The 23,706-nt window shown below is 40.3% G+C and overlaps 1 protein-coding gene across 2 annotated transcripts in view; it reads right to left on the reverse strand.

Moving 5' to 3' along the window:
* Nucleotides 1-23,706, reverse strand: part of LOC124619208 (intraflagellar transport protein 43 homolog) — a 117,468-nt gene that overhangs the window by 13,106 nt on the left and 80,656 nt on the right. For both annotated transcript variants that reach the window (XM_047145427.1, XM_047145426.1), the window contains exon 5: nt 16,809-16,855. In XM_047145427.1, coding sequence (XP_047001383.1) covers nt 16,809-16,855 — 47 coding nt within the window. The remainder of the gene's footprint in view (nt 1-16,808; nt 16,856-23,706) is intronic.

Consider the following 23,706-nt stretch of genomic DNA (forward strand, 5'->3'; position numbering starts at 1 on the left):
GAAGTAAATACCGTCTGCACTGGCGGAATTTTATGTGATACCACGTACTTATACATTTGTGACCAATGCAACGCCATCTATCACAAAGCAAAAAAAGTGGCCCAACTAAAACATTCATATTTCTTTATGTACTACACGAATACGTAATAAAAAATGGGGTTTCCTATTTTAAAAAACACAGTTGATATCCGTTTGACGCCATCTAGCGGACCAACCATAGCCCCATCTGGTTTCCCCCATTAAGCAAGACAAGTTTCGTTCTTTGTAGTTTTTTTGTTTGATGCTTATTTCGTGAGATATTTGGCCCAGTCACGATCAATGGACCACCCTGTATACAGCTACAGAACATTCCAGTACAATGACTCTTGCCGTCTGTGGATACTTCTAGAATGTATTCGAACCGAATATAGAAATTAAAATGTTTCAGTTTAGGTTAGTTTTCAACTCACGATCCTCTATGCAACAATCTAGTATCATAACCACTACACTATGGTGACTGCACTACTCGGCTTCTTCTGCGACATTGCTCCCTCGTTAAGAGAACAGCATCTCGGTGTTACGTCCTCGTAGTCCAGGAACGAGTCATAGGTCCTCCAACTCCCAATGACTGATGTTCGCCCTGGCAGTGATCTTCTTAGAACTTCCCTTGCCACTACATTCTTTGGTACCTTTCCGCTTGTTGCCTGTCACTGGAGCTTCAAATTTACGCCGGGTTGCAGGATCCTTATAGGGCTCCATTCGAAGGACGTGGACCATATCTCTGATCTTTCGTCATCTTGTGTCGGGGTTGAAATCTTCAACTTCATAAGTAACATCAGACAACTGTCTTACAAACTTATAAGCTCCAGAGAAGCACCTGAGGAGATTCTCAGAGAGACCAACCTTTTGAACAGGAGTGAAGGTCCAGACGAGATCACCAGGCTGGTAGACAACAAGGTGGTGGCTCGCATCATACCTTCGGCAATTGTTTTCTTGAACCTGCAGCGAGCGGAGTCGAGCTAACTGCCAAGCTTCCTCAGCTCTGGTTAACACCTAGCCGATGTAGTCGTTGTCCATGTCATCAGGGTGTAACGGAAACACAGTGTTCATCATCGTCATCGCCTCACACCCATGCACCGGGAAAAATGGCGTAAATCCTGTGGTGTTGTAGGCAAACGTCACAAAAGGTAGCACCTCATCCCAGTTTCTCTGCTCAGCATTGACAAACATTGATAGCATGTAAGCCAAGGTCTTATTAAGGCATTCAGTAAGCCTGTTAGTTTGCGGATGGTAGGCACTCATCATGTGATGAGTAATGTTGCACCGATGGTTTATCTCTGTCACAAGATTCGATTGAAAAACTTTCCCTTGATCCTTAATTAATGACCTTGGGGCACTTTATTTTAATACAATGTCTTTTACAATGAATTTGGCTACCTCGAATGCTTCGACTGTTTTCATAGCTTTTGTAATGGCATAGTGTGTCAGATAATCAGTGAAAACAATAATCCAATAGCAGACATTGGAAATCATCCGAGGAGGTCAATCCCAACATGCTGGAAAGGCATTTCGGCTGGTGGAATTGGTATGAGTCGACCAGGTGGTTCCTGAGGAACTGCCTTTCTCCTCTGGCAATCTCGACAGTGCGACACATAATGATGAACACTCCTGCATGAACTGGCCAGAAAAATCTCTTGCAGATCCTATCGTATGTCTTAATAAATCCTAAATGTCCAGCCTCAGATGTGTCATGGAATTTCTGTAGAACATCTAAGTGCATTTGTTTAGGAATCACTGGTAGCCACCTCTTTCCTAATGCAAAGTAATCCATTAACTACCTTAAATTGTCCTTTCAGATGCTCTGACCGATTTAAGGCAAGCATAATTTGAGATACCTTGGCATCCTTCTTCTGCTCAGCAGAGAGATCCTGGAGTGCAGTGAGACAGTCACTATCTTCATCAAAGTCTTGATGGTCTTGCACAGGGTTTCTTGAGAGACAGTCAGCATCTTGGTGTTTTCTCCCACTTTTTTACACTATGGTAATGTCATTCTCTTGAAGACGTAGTGCCCACCTGGTGAGTCATCCTGTTGGATCCTTAAGACCTGTCAACCAACAAAGTGAATGATAGTCTGTAACAACTGTGAATGGTCTTCCACAGAGATACTGTCTTATATGCAGATGGCCCAGATCACAGCAAGACATTCTCTTTCTGTAGTTGAGTAGTTTCTCTCGGCTTTTGTAAGTGCCCTAGAAGCATAGGCTATAACCTTCTCTTTTCCATCCGAAATTTGCACCAGAACAGCACCGATCCCATACCCATTGGCATCTGTGTGTAGTTCTGTAGGAGCTCTCTCATCATACAGACCAAGTACAGGGTCAGTCGTCAGAGCTTTTCCCAGCACATCGAAAGAATCTTGCTGAGCACCACCCCAGATAAATTTAGCATCGGCTTTTAACAACTCTTGGAGTGGCCTGGCTTTTTCTTTGATAAAACGACGGTAATTAGAACACAATCCGAGGAAGCTTCTCACATCTCTAATACTTTTAGGAATAGGAAATTCTGTTATAGCTCTCACCTTTTCTGGGTCTGGCTGCACACCTTCATTTGACACAAGGTGCCCAAGTATTTTGATTTCTTTTGCTCCAAAGAGACACTTTCTTGGTTTAAGTTTCAGTCTGGCTTGTTGGAGACACTTAAGAACGACCCTCAGTCTTTTTATGTGTTCATAAAATGTCTCTGAGAACACTATAATGTCATCTAAATAACAAAGACACACCAACCACTTCAGGTGCCTTAGAAGATTATCTGCCATTCGTTCAAAAGTTGCTGGTGCATTACACAAACCAAATGGCATTACCTTAAACTCATACACGCCCTCAGGGTGATGAATGCAGTTTTCTCATGATCAGCCTCATCTACTTTGATTTGCCAGTATCCTGAGTACATGTCCATGCTTGAGAAAAACTTAGCCCCCTTCAGACAATCTAGGGTATCGTCAATTCATGGAAGAGGGTAAACGTCCTTTTTAGTTATCTTGTTAAGCTTCCTGTAATCAACACAAAAGCCCAACAGCCATCTTTCTTCCTGAAGAGAACCAGTGGTGACGACCATGGGTTCTGCGAAGGCTGAATGATGTCATTTTTCATCATTTTCGCTACCTCGTCGTGAATTATTCGACGTTCTGTTGCTGACACATGGTATGCTCTCTGGCTTATTGGTTGATGGGCTCCAGTGCTAATCCGGTGCTTCACCATCGATTTGTCTAATTTGCTCTTCACCTGTGGATTGAAGCATTCAGAGAATTCTTGAAGAATGGCAAGCAGCTTCTTCTGTTGTTCCTAAATGAGATCTGGTGATAGACGAGCTAGAAGATCTTGTCTCCTAATGGTAGCACTAATTGTGCCCACAGACATGGCATGGGAGGTTTCTATGATGCTCAGCTGTTCTGCAATTAATGGCTCAGCATTTGCTATGCTCATGCATCTTGGAAGACTCTGCGGTTCTCAGCAACAGTTAACTATCCACAATTCACCGAATCCATTCTGAAATGAGATGACGGAGGCTGGGATGACCAAGTTATTCTTCAGTGGTATGGTTCAAATGGCTCTGAGCACTATGGGACTTAACAGCTATGGTCATCAGTCCCCTAGAACTTAGAACTACTTAAACCTAACTAACCTAAGGACAGCACACAACACCCAGCCATCACGAGGCAGAGAAAATCCCTGACCCCGCCGGGAATCGAACCCGGGAACCCGGGCGCGGGAAGCGAGAACGCTACCGCACGACCACGAGATGCGGGCAGTCGGTCAGTGGTATGCTTCTCTTACATTCCACTACAAGATCCATGGGTTGATGCGTGGCATGACACATGACAGCTACCTTTCTAGCGCTGACTGCAGTAATGATCACTTCATCCAGCACACATAGTCTCCACACACGCGGATGCGCATCTTCCTGTCCACAGTATTTCATCTCGTCTAGCATAATCTTCGAGCGACCACAATCTATAATTGCTTGAGAAGCTAACTTTCAAACAGTCCCATCCAAGAACGACATGATTACACTCTTGTAAGATGATGAATTCTAAGGGCTGTGTATGGCCACTTATACCCACACAAATGACACATCTTCCTGTAGGTTTTACATACTTCCCATTAGCCACCCTCATCAGAGATGTTTTGCTGTCGACAAATACAGTTTTCTACAACTGGCGATGGTACTTCTGCGAAATGACTGAATATGATGCTCCAGAGTCCACAAGAGCTTGGACTGGTCGGCCATACATGAGGATATCGACGTAATTTCCTACCATTTATGTAGTGATCGACGGCGGAGGATTTTTCTCTTCGATGGTCTCACCTCCAAGGAAGGTGATCGGCTGGAGCTTCTAAATGGCAATGGAGACCTTGATCGACGTGATGGGGAGAGTCCTCTCCAGTGGCTATCTTGCGGTGAAGGTGTCCTATGTCGTCCTGCACCCACATCTTCTTGTTCATCTTCGTCGTCCCAGAGATGGTGTCGGCTAATGTCTCTCTGTTGTTTTCTTGTGCAGGCATCATCAAATATCCGTTGCCTTTCTTGGCAATAGCGCACCTCATGTCCCAGTCGTCCGCAGTGGAAACATACTGGTTGGTTATCCTGGGTTCTCCAGACATCAGTCTTCCTTGGTTACCCAACAGGTTCCTCATGCGGCATTGTAGGAGTGTAACTTCGCCTGGATCTCGACTTTTTTACTGTTTTGAAGGGAAATGAAGGACGAGAAATTGGGTTCAATGTCTGTTCCAGTTCCTCCCTTATGACCTCATGGAGCGTCTTGGTTTTTGGCTCGCCATGCGATCCAAGTGCCTTCTGAACTTCCTCTCTCACTATCTGATGAAGAACACTTTTGAAATCAGTTTCTTCCTCCGTCACAGACACTGTGATGACATTTGGAAGCCGTTCAAACTTCTTGCATGTAATTCTTTTTTAATGCATTGTCTCGATATACTGGCACCATTTTATGAAGTTGTCTGCTGTCGAAACCTCCTTCAGGAGCAGGGCCCTCAGCAACATCCTTCATGAGATATGCAACCTTATCTTCCTTCTTCATTCAAGGATCCACTGTTTCACACAGCTCCAAGATGACTTGAATGTAGGATGCTGTCATTTCTCCTGGATGCTGTGCCCTGCACTTAAATTCATTTTCAGCCTTGCACTTCTGTCATTGTGCGTTGCTGAAATACTTGTACAGTTCCACCTGGAATACTTCCCAGCTTCTTAACTTCTCCTCGTTGTTCTCATACCATTACTCGGCAGTGCCCTCTAAGTAGAAAAATATGTTAGCCAAACACACAGTGTCATCCCATTTGTTAAATTTGGCTATACGCTGACATATCTTCAGCCACTTCTTTGTATCTTGGCCATCACCACCAGAGGACCCAGAAAGATGTCTCATGTGGTGGCACACAGTTGCTGTCATCATGATGTCTTCTTTTTTTTCTGTTTCTGATAGATTGCGATCTGCTGAATATGGCTTGAACTCAGGTTTCTCGCCACGTTAACGGCGGCTCTGTCGTGGCATGATGGGAGCCACTGTGTCGTCGATAACGTATGGTATCCCAAGTTCCAATGCCCAGTGCCTCCACCAGAATAATGTCACATAGTGGGAGGTGTAAGAAGATGAATGATGAACACTAGCTTCACTTAACAGAGGTTTATTCAGCACTTGCACATACAAGAGTGCACAGCGAACTGCCTCCTGCCAGAACATGTATGGTAGACATACAGCTACAGAATATTCCAGTACAATGATTCTTGCCATTTGTGGATACTTCTAGAATTTATTGGAACCAAATAAGGAAATTAAAATGTTTTAGTTCAGGTTAGTTTTGAACTCACGATCCTCCATGCAACAACCTAGTATCATAACCACTACACTACGGCGACTGCACTGCTCGGTTTCTTCTGCGACAATATTATACTTTCTGTTCATCCTGCAAACGATATTAAATATACAGAGTAGTTTGTGCTGAAAGAAATAAACAAAGTATACAAGACGAAGCTAACACCTAATGGTGAAGTTTGAAAAGTAGTGACAAGATTGAAGGTGACACTTAAAAGATTTTTTTCACAAATTTTAGCCTGTGGGTGTAAAAGTAAGTTTGAGTTTCACAATTTTAACATTTCATTCTCCACTGCAACAAATATATTTATTTTTCTGTGGCAAATTGAAAAACTAAACAACCCAGTCAGTTACATTTACTTGTTGCACACTGCTTATGACAAAACAAAATCAGCAACCACATCACTCTGTCTATCTGTTGGAAGTACTCTCAGAAGGTGGTGGGTCGATTTCAGTAAAGTATTCACTATCATGTAGCCGGATTCTTCAGGATGATTTAGTACACAAATTGTGTGAAATGCTTCTATTCAACATTTTAAATGCTTACTTTTAATTGCGGGAATAAAGCATATGTGGCATACCAGAAGACACTAAAGATTTTAGTATGCAACAAAGATGAAGCCAGTTACCTCAAACAGTACCTATATCAAAGACTAGTCGGAACACTTCTAGGAATAAAATTGTTATAAAAGAGATTGCAGTTTATGATGATGCAGCTGATGATTGCACTGAAATTACAGGGTGCTGCAAAAAAATTGGATGACTTACAAGCCGAACTATGTAAACGAGGCTATAGGCCTACCCCCAATCGATCGGGATATTATTTAAGACACGTTCCCAGACAAATCAGCACAGAGGAAGGAAAAAATCACATGGTAAATATTTCTGTTAAACTGCGGAAACCAGTCTCTACATTTCATGTAAAAATACAGATGGCAAATTCCCATTGCCAGTCTACATTTTATATCCTCTCTACTTCGACCATCATCAGTTATTTTGCTCTTCAAATAGCAAAACTCCTTTACTACTTTAAGCATCTCATTTCATAATCTAATTCCCTCAGCATCACCAGACTTAATTCGACTACATTCCATTATCCTCATTTTGATTTTGTTGATGTTCATCTTATATCCTCCTTTCAAGACACTGTCCATTCCGTTCAACTGCTCTTCCAAGTCCTTCACTGTATCTGACAGAATTACTATGTCATCGGCGAACCTCAAAGTTTTTATTTCTTCTCCATGGGTTTTTATACCTACTCCGAATTTTTCTTTTGTTTCCTTTACTGCTTGCTCAATATACAGATTGAATAACATCGGGGACAGGCTACAACCCTGTCTCACTCCCTTCCCAACCACTGCTTCCCTTTCATTTCCCTCGACTCTTATAACTGCCATCTGGCCTCTGTACAAATTGTAAATAGCCTTTCGCTCCCTGTATTTTACCCCTGCCACCTTTAGAATTTGAAAGAGAGTATTCCAGTCAATATTGTCAAAAGCTTTCCCTAAGTCTAAAAATGCTAGAAACGTAGGTTTGCCTTTCCTTAATCTTTCTTCTAAGATAAGTTGTAAGGTCAGTATTGCCTCACATGTTCCAACATTTCTACGGAATCCAAACTGATCTTCCCCGAGGCCAGATTCTACCAGTTTTTCCATTCGTCTGTAAAGAATTCGCGTTAGTATTTTGCAGCTGTGACTTATTAAACTGATAGCTCGGTAATTTTCACATCTGTCAACACCTGCTTTCTTTGGGATTGGAATTATTATATTCTTCTTGAAGTCTGAGGGTAATTCACCTGTCTCATACATCTTGCTCACCAGATGGTAGAGCTTTGTCAGGACTGGCTCTCCCAAGGCCGTCAGTAGTTCTAATGGAATGTTGTCTACTCCCAGGGCCTTGTTTCGACTCAGGTCTTTCAGTGCTCTGTCAAACTCTTCACACAGTATCGTATCTCCCATTTCATCTTCATCTACATCCTCTTCCATTTCCATAATATTGTCCTCAAGTACATCGCCCTTGTATAGACCCTCTATATACTCCTTCCACCTTTCTGCTTTCCCTTCTTTGCTTAGTACTGGGTTTCCATCTGAGCTCTTGATATTCATACAAGTGGTTCTCTTTTCTCCAAAGGTCTCTTTAATTTTCCTGTAGGCAGTATCTATCGTACCCCTAGTGAAATAAGCCTCTACAGGCTTACATTTGTCCTCTAGCCATCCCTGCTTAGCCAGTTTGCACTTCCTGTCGATCTCATTTTTGAGACGTTTCTATTCCTTTTTGTCTGCTTCATTTACTGAATTTTTATATTTTCTCCTTTCATCAATTAAATTCAATATTTCTTCTGTTACCCAAGGATTTCTAGTAGCCCTCGTCTTTTTACCTACTTGAACATCTGCTGCCTTCACTACTTCATCCCTCACAACTACCCATTCTTCTTCTACTGTATTTCTTTCCCCCATTTGTGACAATTGTTTCCTTATGCTCTCCCTGAAACTCTGTACAACCTCTGGTTTAGTCAGTTTATCCAGGTCCCATCTCCTTAAATTCCCACCTTTTTGCAGTTTCTTCAGTTTCAATCTACAGTTCATAACCAATAAATTGTGGTGAGAGTCCACAGCTGCCCCTGGAAATGTCTTACAATTTAAAACCTGGTTCCTAAATCTCTGTCTTACCATTATATAATCTATCTGATACCTTTTAGTATCTCCAGGATTCTTCCATGTATACAACCTTCTTTCATGATTCTTGAACCAAGTGTTAGCTATGATTAAGTTATGCTCTGTGCAAAACTCTACCAGGTGGCTTCCTCTTTCATTTCTTAGCCCCAATCCATATTCACCTACTATGTTTCTTTCTCTCCCTTTTCCTACTCTCGAATTCCAGTCACCCATGACTATTAAATTTTCGTCTCCCTTCACTACCTGAATAATTTCTTTTATCTCATCACACATTTCATCAATTTCTTCATCATCTGCAGAGATAGTTGGCATTATTATAAGAAACCTTAATCCTTGGCTGCAGTCTGGGACCATGGTCGGTGTTCATTTTATCTATAAATGACAAACACGTGTACCAATAGGTATTACAGCAAATACTCAAGCACCAATATTAATGCACCTTCACTACCGTGTAAAATTACTGGATCATGTTTTCTTGGTCACTGAGAAACATATGCTTATTACCTCTGTATATGTAGGTATTGCAGTAAACCTGCAATCTTTAGCTGACACACTCTGGGCCTACATTCAAAGCGAATCATAGCGGAAAAAATTCTTCCTCTATTGTAGAGACTCGTGACACAGACATACTTTCTGAATTACCTGCATTTGAAAACTTAATGAGAACTGAAGGTTTTGTAAAAGGCGTGTTCATTTTCACTTGTTATGGTGGCCCTGATGAAAATCCACAAAACAAGTGAGTTTCAGCTGTACATCGTTTCAAAGATTTTGACATGGGTGCTATTCATATTGACACAAATGCTCCAGGAGGAAGTGTATTTAACAAAGTGGAATGACGAACATTGCCTGTTAGTTGTGAACTTACTGGTGTGTGTTAAAAAAGTTTTGGTTCAGATCTTGATTTCAGTAATAGAACTACAAAATTGGAGCTAGAAAAACAGAATTTTGAGAGTGCAGACACCATGTTGGCTAATATTTTAAGCCAATTGGCTATTGACGATTTTCCTGTGGTTGCCAAGTACTTTGGGCCAACAGATACCAGACTGAATATCATACAGGCTCGGACATTGAAAAATGACAATACTTGGTACGCAAATCACGTACATGAATCATAATACTTTTTACAAATTGTAAAATGTAAGGGTGTTGCTTGTTGCGCTGTGCGATGATCTAGCCTGTGGCAATTATTATGAGAGGGGTTTCAGACTAAAGTTGGGTATGTACGCACACATAGTAAATGAAGACTTCGAAGGTAAATTTGCTCTGCTGTCACTATAGCTATCTTTGGATCTCTATGGGTCATCACATGTGTATCAAATCCCGTATGATGTGTGGAACATATTTTTCATCATACAAAGCCACTCCCAACACATGCATTCATATTAGAGCCAACAACAGTTTTTGCCCAAAGATTCCTCCTCAAAGGATTGCAACTAGACTTGTTAGGGAAGTTCTTTGATAAACAATGATGATGCTATATGGTTGGATGAAGATGATGTGGACACACTGAATGTTCCTAACAGCCAAATCAAGAAAAAAGTGACTGCTATGGCAATCATAAATAATATAAAGGAATGGCTCAAAGTCCTTGAACACAAGATGATTAAATTTTGTGTAATTTGTTTCATTTGTTATGTTTTGTAAATTTTCCAAAACGTTTGATTTATTCTTAATTTTATGAAAATCAAAATATTTTGCATAGAAACACATGAATAATTTTTGGACTACTGTTTTAATTTAATAATTTCTAATAATTTCTAAAAAGTGCAAAATACGTTACGTGACTCCAGGGGAGAAGCAGATCACACAAATGTGACCACCTGTGACAAGAAGAAGTGGGGTGAGGGGGAGGGGGGGGGGGGGGGGGGGGGAATCTCCAGAAACCATGAAATTCATGAAAGATAATTTATGGATGGCTCCTAAAACAGAACTGGGATTCCATCACGGTCTGGAACCCTATTTCTTTTCGGCTGCTTCAATTGCTTTTCAGCACCAGGGATGTTTATTTCTATGTCATCCATTGGGACAACACAGTATCTAAAGACATTGTAAAACTTACCAACATATGCACACACACATCTATTGCACTTTCAGATGAGTGACCGTGGTTTTGAACATAAGACCTAGAACAGTAGCTTAACTTCATGCTTTGACTAGGAAGCTCTAATCAACACACACAATTTACTGAGATAATCAATAAGATTGATACAAGATTCCATATTGTCTGTTACATACATTTTTTACTACAGAAATGTATAAAACATTACAAACGATACATACACTCATCAGATTTTATTTAAATTTACAAGACCTAGCAATCACATACTCATTGGTTAGTGTTGAGCTGTTCATTTTCTTGAGCAAGTTGTTCCTGTTGAGGACTTCAGTCTGAAGACTACTGTGACGCAACTCTCCATTAATCCATCCTTCCATTACCAAATTGACAATTCCTTGATGTCTCAGGATGTGTTCTATCAACCAGTTTCTTGTTTTAATAAAGCTGTACTACCAGTTCCTTTGCCCCCAATCTGAGTCACTACCTTCTCATTTGCTATTTGATCTAACCAACTAATATTCAGTGTTCTTATATAGTATCATATTTCAAAAGCTTCTGTCTTCTCCTTATCTGAGCAGAACTACTTGTTGTCCATGCTTCACTTCTATACAAGGTTACACACTCCAGACAAGCACCTTCAGAAAAGATTCCCTAACAGTTAAATTCATATTTAATGTTAATAAATTCCTCTTTTTCAGAAATGCTGTTCTTGGTATTGCCAATCTACTTCAGCTTCATCAGTTATTTCACTGTCCAAATTCCAAAACTCAACTAATACTCATATTTTCTCGTTTTTTAATCTAATTCCCTCAGCAGTACTTGGTATAATTCAATTACACTCCATTACCCACTTCTTTTCAATACACTGTCCATTCCGTTCAACTGTTCTTTCAAATCCTTTGCCATTATAATTTCACTGGCAAACCTTAAAGGTTTATTTCTTCTCCATGAACTTTAATTCTCTTTCCAAACTTCTCTTTGGTTTGCTTTAGCACTTGGTCAATGTACAGATTAAATAATATTGGAGATAGGCTGCAACCCTATCTCACCTCCCCCCCCCCCCCCCCTCCCCCTCAATTATGGCCTTTCTTTCATGTCTCTCACCGACTCTTATAACTGTAGTCTGGGTTCTGTACAAGTTGAAGGTAAGATTTTAGTACTTGAATTTTATACCAGCCACCTTCAGAATTTTAAATAATGTATTCCAGTCAGCATTATAAAAAGTTTTTTTCTGAATCTACAATTACAGCAAATGTAGGTTTACCTTTCTTCACCCTATCTTCTAGGATAAATTACAGGGTCGCTATTGCCCCGGGTTTTCCTTCATTTCTCCAGAACCCAAATTGATCTTCTCTGAGTCAGCTTCTACCAGTTTTTTCTTACGCAAATAATTTGTGCCAAAATTTTGCAACCATGACTCATTAAACTGATGGTTTGACAGCATTCACAATGGTCAGCAGCTACTTTGTTTGAAATTAGAATTATTACATTCCTTTAAAGTCTGAGAGTATTTTGCTTGTCTCATACATCCTGCAGCAGAGAGAAGGAATTAAGCCTTATTTGCCCCATGCTGTTTCTTACTTTGTTCTTGATTAAAAATAAAAGTTTATCACAGCAAGTTTTAACCACAAGAATGAGAAAAATCTTCAGTGCAATTTCAACGTCAGGAAAGGAGGAGCCAAAAAAATGATAAACTATGAGGTAATATAACATCAATTTGTAAAAATCATTACATATCTTCCAGAAATAGTTTAACATATATGAGTTTCCAAGAATTCACTGAAATAGATTAAGTCCTCCTCAAACTTGCATCTTTGGGGTAATTTTGAATCAAACTGCACAATCCTACTTCTGTCTGGTGTAAGTGTTGGTAAATGTTGAAGAAACATTTCAAACATATTCTGTGTGTACTTGCTTTTATAGACCCTTTGCTTCATGGGCCTTACTGTCAGAACATCAGAGAGAACCTCTGAAGAAGGTCTTGTGTGAATTTCCTGATTTTACTACATTGTTAGAAGGTGTTTTCAGCTTCCCAGAACGGACTGTGAGACTCAAGTGATTAGGGCAGGTGGTTGTGACAAGGATTCTGTGATGTTGTTCTAAATACCTTATCTTAATATTACCTAGTCCAGCTAATCAGAGAGCATCTCATGAAGGTAATATCTCAGTTCTGGTCAGAAACAGGAGCAAACTTTTTGGTTCACGTAATGTGAAACAAGCAATAAATGGCCATAAGACCCTTATTACTGATATTTGATTTATGGGCATATGGTCATGGTCTAAGACATAATTCTCAGCCAAATGTTTTGTTTTCTGCTGCTGAAGACATTATCAGATGCCTTAATGACTCAGAAAGCTGTTATAGACTCAAAAAAGTTCTGAAATTTGGAATGAAATTAGACAAGTTGGGCACCTTAGTGCTAAATGAAACAAACAGTGCCAACTCTTCCCCACTACGAAGTCCACAGTATATGTTGGTGTGACTCTGCAGTCTCAGGCAGCAGCCTGATGATGTCGTGAACTGACTATTTCGTGGATACTTGTAAACAGTTTGGCTTGCTGAGCTTTTTTGAGTCTGTAACAGCTTTTTGAGTCATTAAAGCCCCTAATGATGTCTCCAGCAGTGTAAGAGAAAACATTAGGCAGAGAATTATGCCTCAGACCACAACCTTATGACCATAAAACAAATATCAGCAATAAAGCAAACACCTGCCATGAAAGCCTGTAGTCTAGCCATGGTAAGGGAAGCATATAAGTAGAGAAGAGACACATGCAGAATCATTCTAGTGATGATACTGGCCACAAATGGGGACATCTACTGCCAAAAACCAACTTTGACAAAGAGCAGCCTCTTATGGCAAACCGCATGGGAATGAGCATCTCAGAAATGGCAAAGCTGATAGACTGTTCACATGCTACTGTCCTGAGCATCTTGGAGTGTGGCTTAATGACAGTGAAACTATGAGTAGGCCACAAGTTGTTGGACATCCACATCTAATCAGGAAATGTGTAGCTCAGGTCTGTAAGGCAGGATAGATATCAGTCTGTGGTGAATGTGAAGACAGAGGAGATGCAAGTGTTTTGTATCATGGCATTCAGTACACATTGTTGTTCATGGGACTCCACTGCAGACAACCTCTTTTATGTTTTCAGCCAAAAGGCCTTCTTCTGGAGTAGACAAAACACACACTCATTCATGCAAACACAACTCACATACACATGACATGTCTCTAGCTGCTGAGGCCAACTAGAGACAGTAATCACGTGTGTGTGTGTGTGTGTGTGTGTGTGTGTGTGTGTGTGTGTGTGTGTGTGCGCGCATGTGTTGTCTACTCAAGAAGAAGGCCTTTTGTTTGCAAGCTTACTTGTTTAGCACACCTTTTGTTGTGCCTTTCTGCAACTCAACATCACTTTATGGTAGCAATCTATCCTTTTCATAATATTATCATTATTCCATCCTGGTTTTTCCATTGTTTGATTAACTGTCATGAACTATATAATAAGAAATGCTAATAGCATAGCAGTAGCAGAAAATTTATCTAATGTAAAAAAGTAGTGATCTACTGGCACTGAATGTAAACAAGGTTATTACAATACTATTGAGTGATAGTTGTGACAGGTGGATCTGTCTCATCCTTGGATATGAGTGAGCTCCTCCTTTTTCACCTTCCCCAATGAACCCCCCTCTCCACCATGAGGAAGGAGCTAATTGTTCTGAAAGCTTCAGCTGTAACTGTCTGCTAGACTGGGGTATGTACTTCCTATCACTGTTTCCCTATCAAACAGGAAGCTACATTCATCTGTCAATCTTCTGTCCCTGGACCATGAAGGCATTGGCATTCTTCTCTTTACAGGTGTTTTGTCACCTAACTGATTGTTTAATTAAAGAAAAAGGAACAGTGGAAAGCTACAGATCAATGATAGCCGGTAAATGTGATTAACTTTGAATATATTGTAGAAAAGAGACTAATGTGAGACAGTCCTATCACAGTGTTTTACAAAATGCATCCACAATTCCGAGTAATGTGGCAAAATGCCACCTTGCAGTAGGACAAAGACTGAAATATGAAGTACATCGAAAAACAATGAAAACCAAACAAAAATACATCCAACCCTAGAGACAGTGAGGAATGTTTCATTGAGAAGATTCAAGAAAATGAGAAATGCTGGACACGAGTTCTGTAAAACAAATACAGAAAATGAACAACAAAGCTTACAACATTATGATCGGTGGAGTCACACTGCCCGATGCTCACGGTGCAAATGGCTTGAGTGCAAGGTAGCAACTGATGTGGCTGCTGCAAACAAGGAAATGGTCTCTCGCTGCTATTATTCAACACTGTCTTGGACAAAATTATGGGAAGAAAAAGTAAAAGGAATTCCGTTAGGAAGAACATGTCCAAACAAGATGATCATAAAATGCCTAGCATTTGCAGATGACCTGACAATACTCAGCAACAATAGACACAAAGCACTATAATACTTACGTGAAGTCTCTCCAAAACAGTTCTACAGATATCAAGAGACAAAATGCAATGCATAGAAAGAAAGAACATAACAACCAAGCCATCGACACAAAATATGGAAAGATTAACAGAGTGGAAAAATTCAAGTATCTTGGGGAATTTGTAAAAATAGGAGGATCAAACAAGGCATCCAACACAGAAAGAACAAAAAAACTTCAGAAAACATACAAACTGATGTGGAAACACTACAATAAAAGAAATATTTCAAGACAGGCCAAACTCAGGCACTACTATACGGTTGTATTACCAGAAGTACTCTACGCATCAGAAACGACCACGATCAGAGCATTGATATATGGACGAGGAGACCAACCAAAGAATTATGTGAATCCACAGACAGGCTCACAGACATGATCAGAAAATGCCGACTAACATTCTATGAAAACATACATAGAAGAATAACAACAGACACACAAAGAGGATTTTTGTTGTAGTAAACAGTTCAATCAAAAAACCAACTGGTTACAAGAAATACAAGAAGACCTAAAACAAGCATGGGTCAGTATTGAAATATAAGACAAGAGACAAGTTCAGAAACATGATTATGAACATGAAATCTGAAATAAAAGAAGGGAAGAAAACAGGCAAAATATGGACAGAGAAAAGGAAAAAAGAACACAGCCAAAGAATGAAGAGGTTTTGGGAAGAGAAAAAGAAGAAGGAAACCAGGAAAATGAATAATCATGTAAAATTCAAGTTAACCACTGTCCTGGAGGCAAAAATGTGCAATAATAATAATAATAATTTAAGGGTGAATGCAGAAATTACTTCCAATAGATGGTCCTCCAAGGAAAATTAATCTAATTACAAAAATTCTATTTAGTTTCATGAGTTTTCAATGAATGATCTATCCTGCATGCAGTATGCTTTCAAAAGGTCCGCACATTACACAGCAGTACTAAACTTGTTGTTTGCTGAAGATAAGCATTGCCTAGCAATTCTGTCTCATAATTTTATAGTTTTCTCAAGTGAAATTTCCTTTCAATAAAGCCACATTTTTGATTCATATATTTTATGGCCTCTCTTGCTGTTTTAATCTGTTATCCCTTATTGTTAACTTGTTGACTTCATGTCCCTACAAAGTACTCAAAATCAAACCCAATAAAAGTGTAACAACAGAAGAAATGATAAATGGAATATAAAAAATTGCTTGTTTTCTGGTAAGTTAGAAAAAATACACTTCATTCACTTCTGTACAAGGTGGATACATGACTATTCATAATAACAGGGTAATGGGAAAAGAAAAGACATAATACTGAATATTGCTGGATGTGGATAGCCATTAAATCTTGAATGCTATGTATGAGCAAACATAAACCTACTGCCATGTTCTATAGATGATGCAGCATTTTTGCACTTATGATTGACAGAACATGTAAATAACTATGCACCTAACTAAGCTCCCAGGTTATCGCATCTTGCCAATTGTCAGCATATTACTTAAACTTCCATTTTGCCCAATTCTCATGTGTATTCTTTGATTCTTATGTGACTTTGTTACTGCGTCCAGGAATAACACCATCCCCTCCAACCCTTCTTTCTTTCTTTCTTCCTTTCTGGCTGGAAGTACATCTGGATTCTTAAGTTAACATGTTCATATTTCCTAATTCCTAAATAGTGGAAGAGTTTCTTTCAGAAATTTCATTTTGGAAATTTTCTGCTCTATATATCTTCTATGTACATACCATCATCAGAGTCATCCTTAACATCTTCTGTTCTTCTGAACCGTTCCCTGAAAAAAATGAATGAGCAATATATATGCATAAAAGTTAATCAGATAAACTGTTGCAGGAGAGTTTACAAGTGTCATTAACTGCACATATAATCCTGCGCAACATAGAAAAATTAAATTTAACTTTTCCTTAAAATAATTTCAGGTTTACATTCAATGTAGCAAATCTATCTTCTTTATATCTTGCCAATAAAGAGAAATTATGACAATTCATACAATCTCATACTTACAAATATTATCAATATAAACAATGTATAACACTTATCAACTGCTGAACTAATCGAAGCAAGATTGATAGAACACAAACAGAAACAAAAGATTCATGTATTGAGTTTTCAGATGTGTAAACAAGTTTCTTCATTAACATGAAAATGCTGCATCAGTCACATAAAAAAGAAGATTATGGAAGAAACAGTAACCTAATAAACACAAATCATTCTGCAGTATTAAGAGTAAGACACAAAAAGTTACAAGGACTGAATTCATACTGTCGTAACCCTATAGTGACAGCATATGTAACCATATAGTGTGCAATTCCATTGCCTCCACGGCTGGCCCGGAGAGGTCACCTTGCAACCAGGACAGATGGCGCAGCAAGTGCTGTGCCGTGTGCATGACAGCCCGATAAGAGCTTGGTGAGCTAGGCTCTCAGTCTCACTTATGTTTACTTGCTTATTGTATGCTCACCTATAAGACTGTATATTTATGTGTTATGCAGTTATGAGACTTTGTACTATTTTGCACTTCATTCACTGTTATTGTGGCTCTCTTCATGTGGAAGTAGAATAAATTTTATTTGTGTCAGTTGTGATACTGTGTCTGTACAGTGTTAGAACATACTTGGTGATGAATGCAGTATTCCACTCTGTGTGTTTCATTTCACTGGTTCGATGTACAGCCAACATGTCAGTGGAACAAGTTCTTCGATCTCTTGTTGAACAACAGTGAGCTCTCACCAACCAGCAACAGGTTCTCACTACGGCCATACACAATGTGGCAGCCTCGCTGTCATGCCAGGTTCCATCACCATTGATGAAACTCCCACAATTTCCTCTGTATGATGATTTGGTGGAGGATTGGGACACAGCACATGAAAAATGCTTTCTACAACATTTTCAAGTTTTTCCAATCATCGACCCCAGTTTATGTAAGGCTTTATTTTTATCACTGATTTCTTCTTGTGTTTATTGGCTTTTGTGTCAGCTGGCTCCTCTTCAGGAACCTGCTTGTCTCTCTATTGGTGGAATGTTCTCAGTTGCCTTCTAATTATCATTGCAAACATATGTTACTGCTGCTCACATTAAGATTTACCATTGTCAAAAGCAGCTGCAACAGTCATAGAGAGCTCAGACAGCAGGTAGCAGAACTTCATGGGCTTAGCCGTCATTGCCAGTTCATTACTGAGGTCCACCAGGACTCGTATGCTGATTCGACGGTTTGTGATGCTATAATACCCCTGGCCCATAATAGAGAAGTTTGTGAATGCACTTTACAATGTGAAAATCCCTCTTGCACAGATGTTCTGAACATTGCTCAATGTTTGGATGTATCTAGAACAGCAGGAAATTGGACAGAAGCATGGTGTGAAGTAACCACCATAGCTTCTTCTCCTCCTCGGTTGCCATTGGTTATCTCACCAGGATGGAGAGATGATGTCATGGCCACACGACTGTGGTCTCCACACCATGTGGGGCAATGCAGTGCTAAACAGCAACAGCAGTCAGCATCGTAACAGTGGCCGCGTGCTCCTCTCCTGTTGTGCCCTTATCGTTTTGTTCAACATGAGCAGGGCGCATGTCCGAAGTGCTGGGTGACATCCAACCACTGTAAGAAAAAGTGAGATATTGCACCTCTGTGCAACACTCAACCTCTTTCATCAGACACGAAAATGGGTGTGAAAAGTGTTTCTCAGATGATGGTAGCCCCAAACAAATTCTCCACTGAAGTGTGTGTGATGGACAAGGTGTTAAAAATGCAAATTCTGGTATTCAGGCCCAATGAGTTCAAAAGTCTGCCAGAACACACAGACACACATGACAGCTGCTAGGTGGCACAACTAGTATTTGCAAGCACTGCTGTCACTGCCTCAGCACTAGGCACAGACTGGGCCTGACACACAGTGTACTGGCGCCCGCTGCCATGCTATAAAGCTCGCAGCGCAAGAACCTGGACTTCAGTCCTGTTCTGACTCTGCTCTCATTTGTTCATTATATGCAGTACTGTTTAGTTTTTGATACTGCTATGTAAGGCTCTCGATTTGGTTCCCACTATGGACTTATCATTTTGTCACGTTGTCTCATTGTTCGTTCATCGCTGTTGTTGACTTTTGTGGTTTTTGACAACTCACCGTCGATGCCCTCGGCCAGTGTCTCCTGGCTGTGCCACAGTTTCAGTTACTGTACAAGTGTACGCAGCTGTGGCAATAACTTTATTAAAATTCCCAAACCTATGTGGATTTAGGATTACTGGCATTGTCTTCTGTCATTCCTCAGTTGGTGACTTACAACAAACAACAAATAGCCATATCAGGACTGTTTTCTAGTTCCATAGCATACAGAGCAGTTGTTTGGTCTCTGACCTTTCTAGTAGTGCATGATGCCCACACTGGAAACTTATTTGGGGTAAATGCCTTAAAAAATTTTCGGTTCTCTATTTTTGATGAAATGCATCTGGTATTGGATCAAGTTCCGTACCAGAAACTTGATGTGCTCTGCTCAGAATACTCCTCTCTGTTTTCAGAAGGTTTAGTGATTGATACTGCTATCAAGGCTCACATCACAATGAAATCAACGGTGCGGCCACATTTTGTTTGTGCCCACCCGGTCCCAGCAGCTTTACAGGAGCAAGTCAAACTAGATCGACTTACATCTTCGGATATTATCATACCTGTCTCCTCTGGTGATTGGTTTGCTTCATTGATAATTGTCGAAAGACCTAATGACAATCTTTGGCTCTGTGGTGATTTTAAAGTATCTGTAAGTTCACAGTCTATTATTGATATCTATCCCTCGGCGTATCCAGATGAATTTTGAGCATGGCTTTCCAGAGGCCAATATTCTTTCAAAGTAGAATTGTCAGAAGCCTACTTCCACCTGCCTCTGCATTACAATTCCAAATATGTCCTTACAGTGAATACCCCACTCGGGCATCCTGCCATTTACTGATGGCTTTTGGAGCAACTCAGGGCCTCTGTTCTGGAGCATATTAACTACCTGGACAATACTGTGGTTTCAGTTTCCTCAATAGATGAACATCTGTGGAACCTCTGTGCCTTGTTCACAGTGCTGCAGGCCACCAGTTTGAAATGTAACATGGACAATCACAATTTTGTTAGCCATTTCTATTTCACTTTTGAATTATTGTGTGGTCATGTGCTTAGTGACCATAAACCTTTGGTTTCTCTTTGCAATCCTTTGGCAGCTTTACTGGACAGAGCAGCCCATCAGTAATGCTGGGCTCTGTTTTCATCCCCCTATAACTATGAGATTTGTTTTCAACTCACAGTACAACACGCTAAATGCGGATCTTCTTTCTCAACTGCCATCTGTCCCTGATCCAGTATTTGATCAGGATGAACTGTTGTGCTCCTATTTAAACACTGAAGCCCAAACCACTGTGGATGGTTTTCCCATTACCAGTTCTTGGATTTCGGCAGCTGTCACATCCGATCCTGTCTTACATCAGGTTGTTCAATTTGTCCATCACGGATGGCCAGTTAAACTGTCAGGTCAAGTATCGGATCCATTTTTTAATTATTATGCTCTCCACAACCACCTCTCAGTTCTTGATGGTGTGTTACTGTTCGCTACTGAAGAGTATGCACCCATGGCAGGACATCATGCACCTGCTCCACCTGGACCATTTGGGTGTGTCTCATTCAAAGTTGCTGGCCTCTCACCACGTGGTTTGGCTGGGCATTGACAATGAGATAATGTGTGTTGTAATGACCTGCCCGCAGACCACTACCCAACAAGTGGCATCATTGGTCTCTCTTTCCCTGTGCCCATTCTCCAGTGTCCCTAGGATCATATTCTTGCTGATTTTGTGTGTCTTTCTTTTACTCCTTTTGGCCTATTGTAGCTGACACTTTCTCAAAATTTCCTTATGTGGTCTGCTGTCTGGAAGCATCCACAGCAGCTACAGTCATGGCCCTCCCAAAGATTTTTTTCCTTAGAAGGATTGCTGTATACACGTGTGACGGACAATGGGCCACAATTTGTGTCTCAAGATTTTGAAGATATTTATACAAAGTGTGGCGTTCTGAATGTTACGGTCACTCCCTTTTATCCCCAGGCCAATGGAGAGGCAGAACAGCTGGCCCGGGCATTCAAAACACAGATAAAAAAATATATCACTCAATGTTCTCCCAACGAAGCCCTCGATCAGTTTTTGAGTTCAAATAGATTCATTCCAGTCAGCCACTGTAGCCCAGTGGAGCTGCTTCACAGCCCCAGCCCCATATGCTGCTTCATCTGCACCAGCTGACACCTGGCCACCCACCTCGCAGCAATTCATCCGGGTTCTGTTGTCTGGGTTGTGGGTTTGGCCAGTGCCCTAAATGGATACCAGTAGTCATCGGTCACTGCCGAGACTGCTGCCTCTGCACTGTTTGCACTGCCAATGGCTCAGTTTCACAGCATTATGATTGGCTCCATCCACGTGTGACCACTACACACCAGAGAGATCTCCGCCCCCACAGATGCCTCCACCATCTGCACTGACCCCTGTGGTGCACCATTTGCACTGCCCCCCATGGTGCAGTCCACGCCTCCTCCAGCTCCAGTGTTGTCTTCACTCTGGGTGCCACCACTGCTGGGTGAAGTAGTCAGGCACCGGACCATCTCCGTCCCTGCAGCCCCTGCTGCTGTCACCACTTCCATCTTCTCTGCTGCCTCTATCACTGAGCACCTCTCCATGTTTAACATGGATACAGCACTGTCATCACCAGTGCTTCTTTATGTTCTTTGGTGGGGGAGTGACCACTATGTCTGACTGCACCTGTGTCATTTCATATCATATTCTCCTGTGATGGCACAACATGTGCTCCAGTAATCATCCCCCTCAGATAGAGACATGGACATCTCCATAGTGAACACTTCCAAAGGGGGAAGGAGTGTCGTAACCCTACAGTGTGAGCACACATAATCAAACAGCATGTGATAAAAGCGCATCCACAGCTGGCCTAAAGAGGTTGGCTCACAGCATGACAGACAGTGCAGCAAGTGCTGTTCCGTGTACACAAAAGCCCAATATAAGCCCGGCAAGCTAGGTCCCCAGCTTCACTTACATTTATTTGCTTATTGCATGCTGACCTACAAGATTCTATACTGATGTGTTCTATAGTTACAAGACTTTGTGCTGGTCTATACTTTATTCAATGTTATTGTGGATCTCTTCATGTGGAAGCAAAATAAAATTTGGTTGGTGTTATTACTGATGTGTCTGTACAGTATTACAACACATACAAGTAAAAATGAGTGGCTGTTTCTGGACCTGTGGAGGGAGAAAAGCTAAAAGAAAATACAAAATTAAAGAAACACATTTCGTGTTTTGATAAGATATATCGAGGAAAAAGACATAATAGTATGCGTGAACTTTTTTAAGCTGCATGGAAGTGGTGGAAGATGGTCATCTTGTTAGTACTTGGATGCTACATATGGCCTTACATTCAATAAGTGAACATGGAACTGGCCACTGCCCTAAGCAAATATGATTGAAAGTATACTTTAACTAATCCAAACAGAGAGAGAATCTTTAAATTTGACACATTTCATGTGTACTCACAACAAAAATGGCAATCTTCATAAATGGGTGGAAAACAAGGAGCAATAAAAAGCAAATAAAATGAAACAAAATATAATAGCAAAAATTGATTATAGCACGAAGAAACATAAAACTGATCAATTTTTTGTGTTTTCACAGAGTTGGGTTGACTGTTCACAAGTAAACATAAAAATGTGAACAACTTATACATGCATCAATTAAATGTAGAGTCCATAGCAACAAAATCAGTCTGCCTGTGGAAATTAACAACTTCCAATGATCAGTAGCCCCACCATCATCATCATCAAATCATCAGGCACTCACAATAATGCAAATCAGCCTAAACACCTGCAATAAACCCTATCAATAACAGTTTAACGACAAAACTCTCTGAAGAAGTATTATTCAGTACCATGTGAAATGGAAGAAAATGTTCGAGGTACTGAAGAAAGCAGAAATAGCCTACAGTGATCTGTAATTGATGTAGAACCTTTACAAAACATGAAACAGTTCTTATTGGCTGGCACTCAACACAAAAAGAAGCACACATTTGGAAAGCAATCTAGTGAGGAAGTACACTATCCTAATTAATTATTTTCAATCTATACATGGAGAAGGTATTGGAAAAAACACTCAGAATGTTTGGAGATAGGTGTAGTAATACATAGAAGAAGGATAACTGTGCTGTTAAAATAGCTGTTTTCATGAAAGTGAAAAAGAACCAAATGAAATAAAATGGGTAAAATTTAAGGAAAATTATATAATATGAAAACCAATATATAGAAAATAAATGTAATGGTTTGTGATGAAGGATAAGATGCAGCCCAAATATATGTATGTAAGAAGATACTGCAACATGTTGATTCATTTAATTATTTTAGAAGCATGATCACTAGAAATGAAAGAAGCAAAGAAGAAATAAGAAGCAGAACTGGTGAGGCAAAAGGTGCTTTCAATAAAAAGAAAAACAAATTAATATGAAAATTTAACAGCTTGGAAATCAGGAAAAGGTTTTTGAAAGCACATGCTTAGAATGTGATGATGTACAGCTGTGGATCTGGACTCTGGCCACAGAGGAAAGAAAAGGA

The sequence above is a fragment of the Schistocerca americana genome, chromosome 6 (assembly GCF_021461395.2).
Source record: "Schistocerca americana isolate TAMUIC-IGC-003095 chromosome 6, iqSchAmer2.1, whole genome shotgun sequence".
NCBI lineage: Eukaryota > Metazoa > Arthropoda > Insecta > Orthoptera > Acrididae > Schistocerca > Schistocerca americana.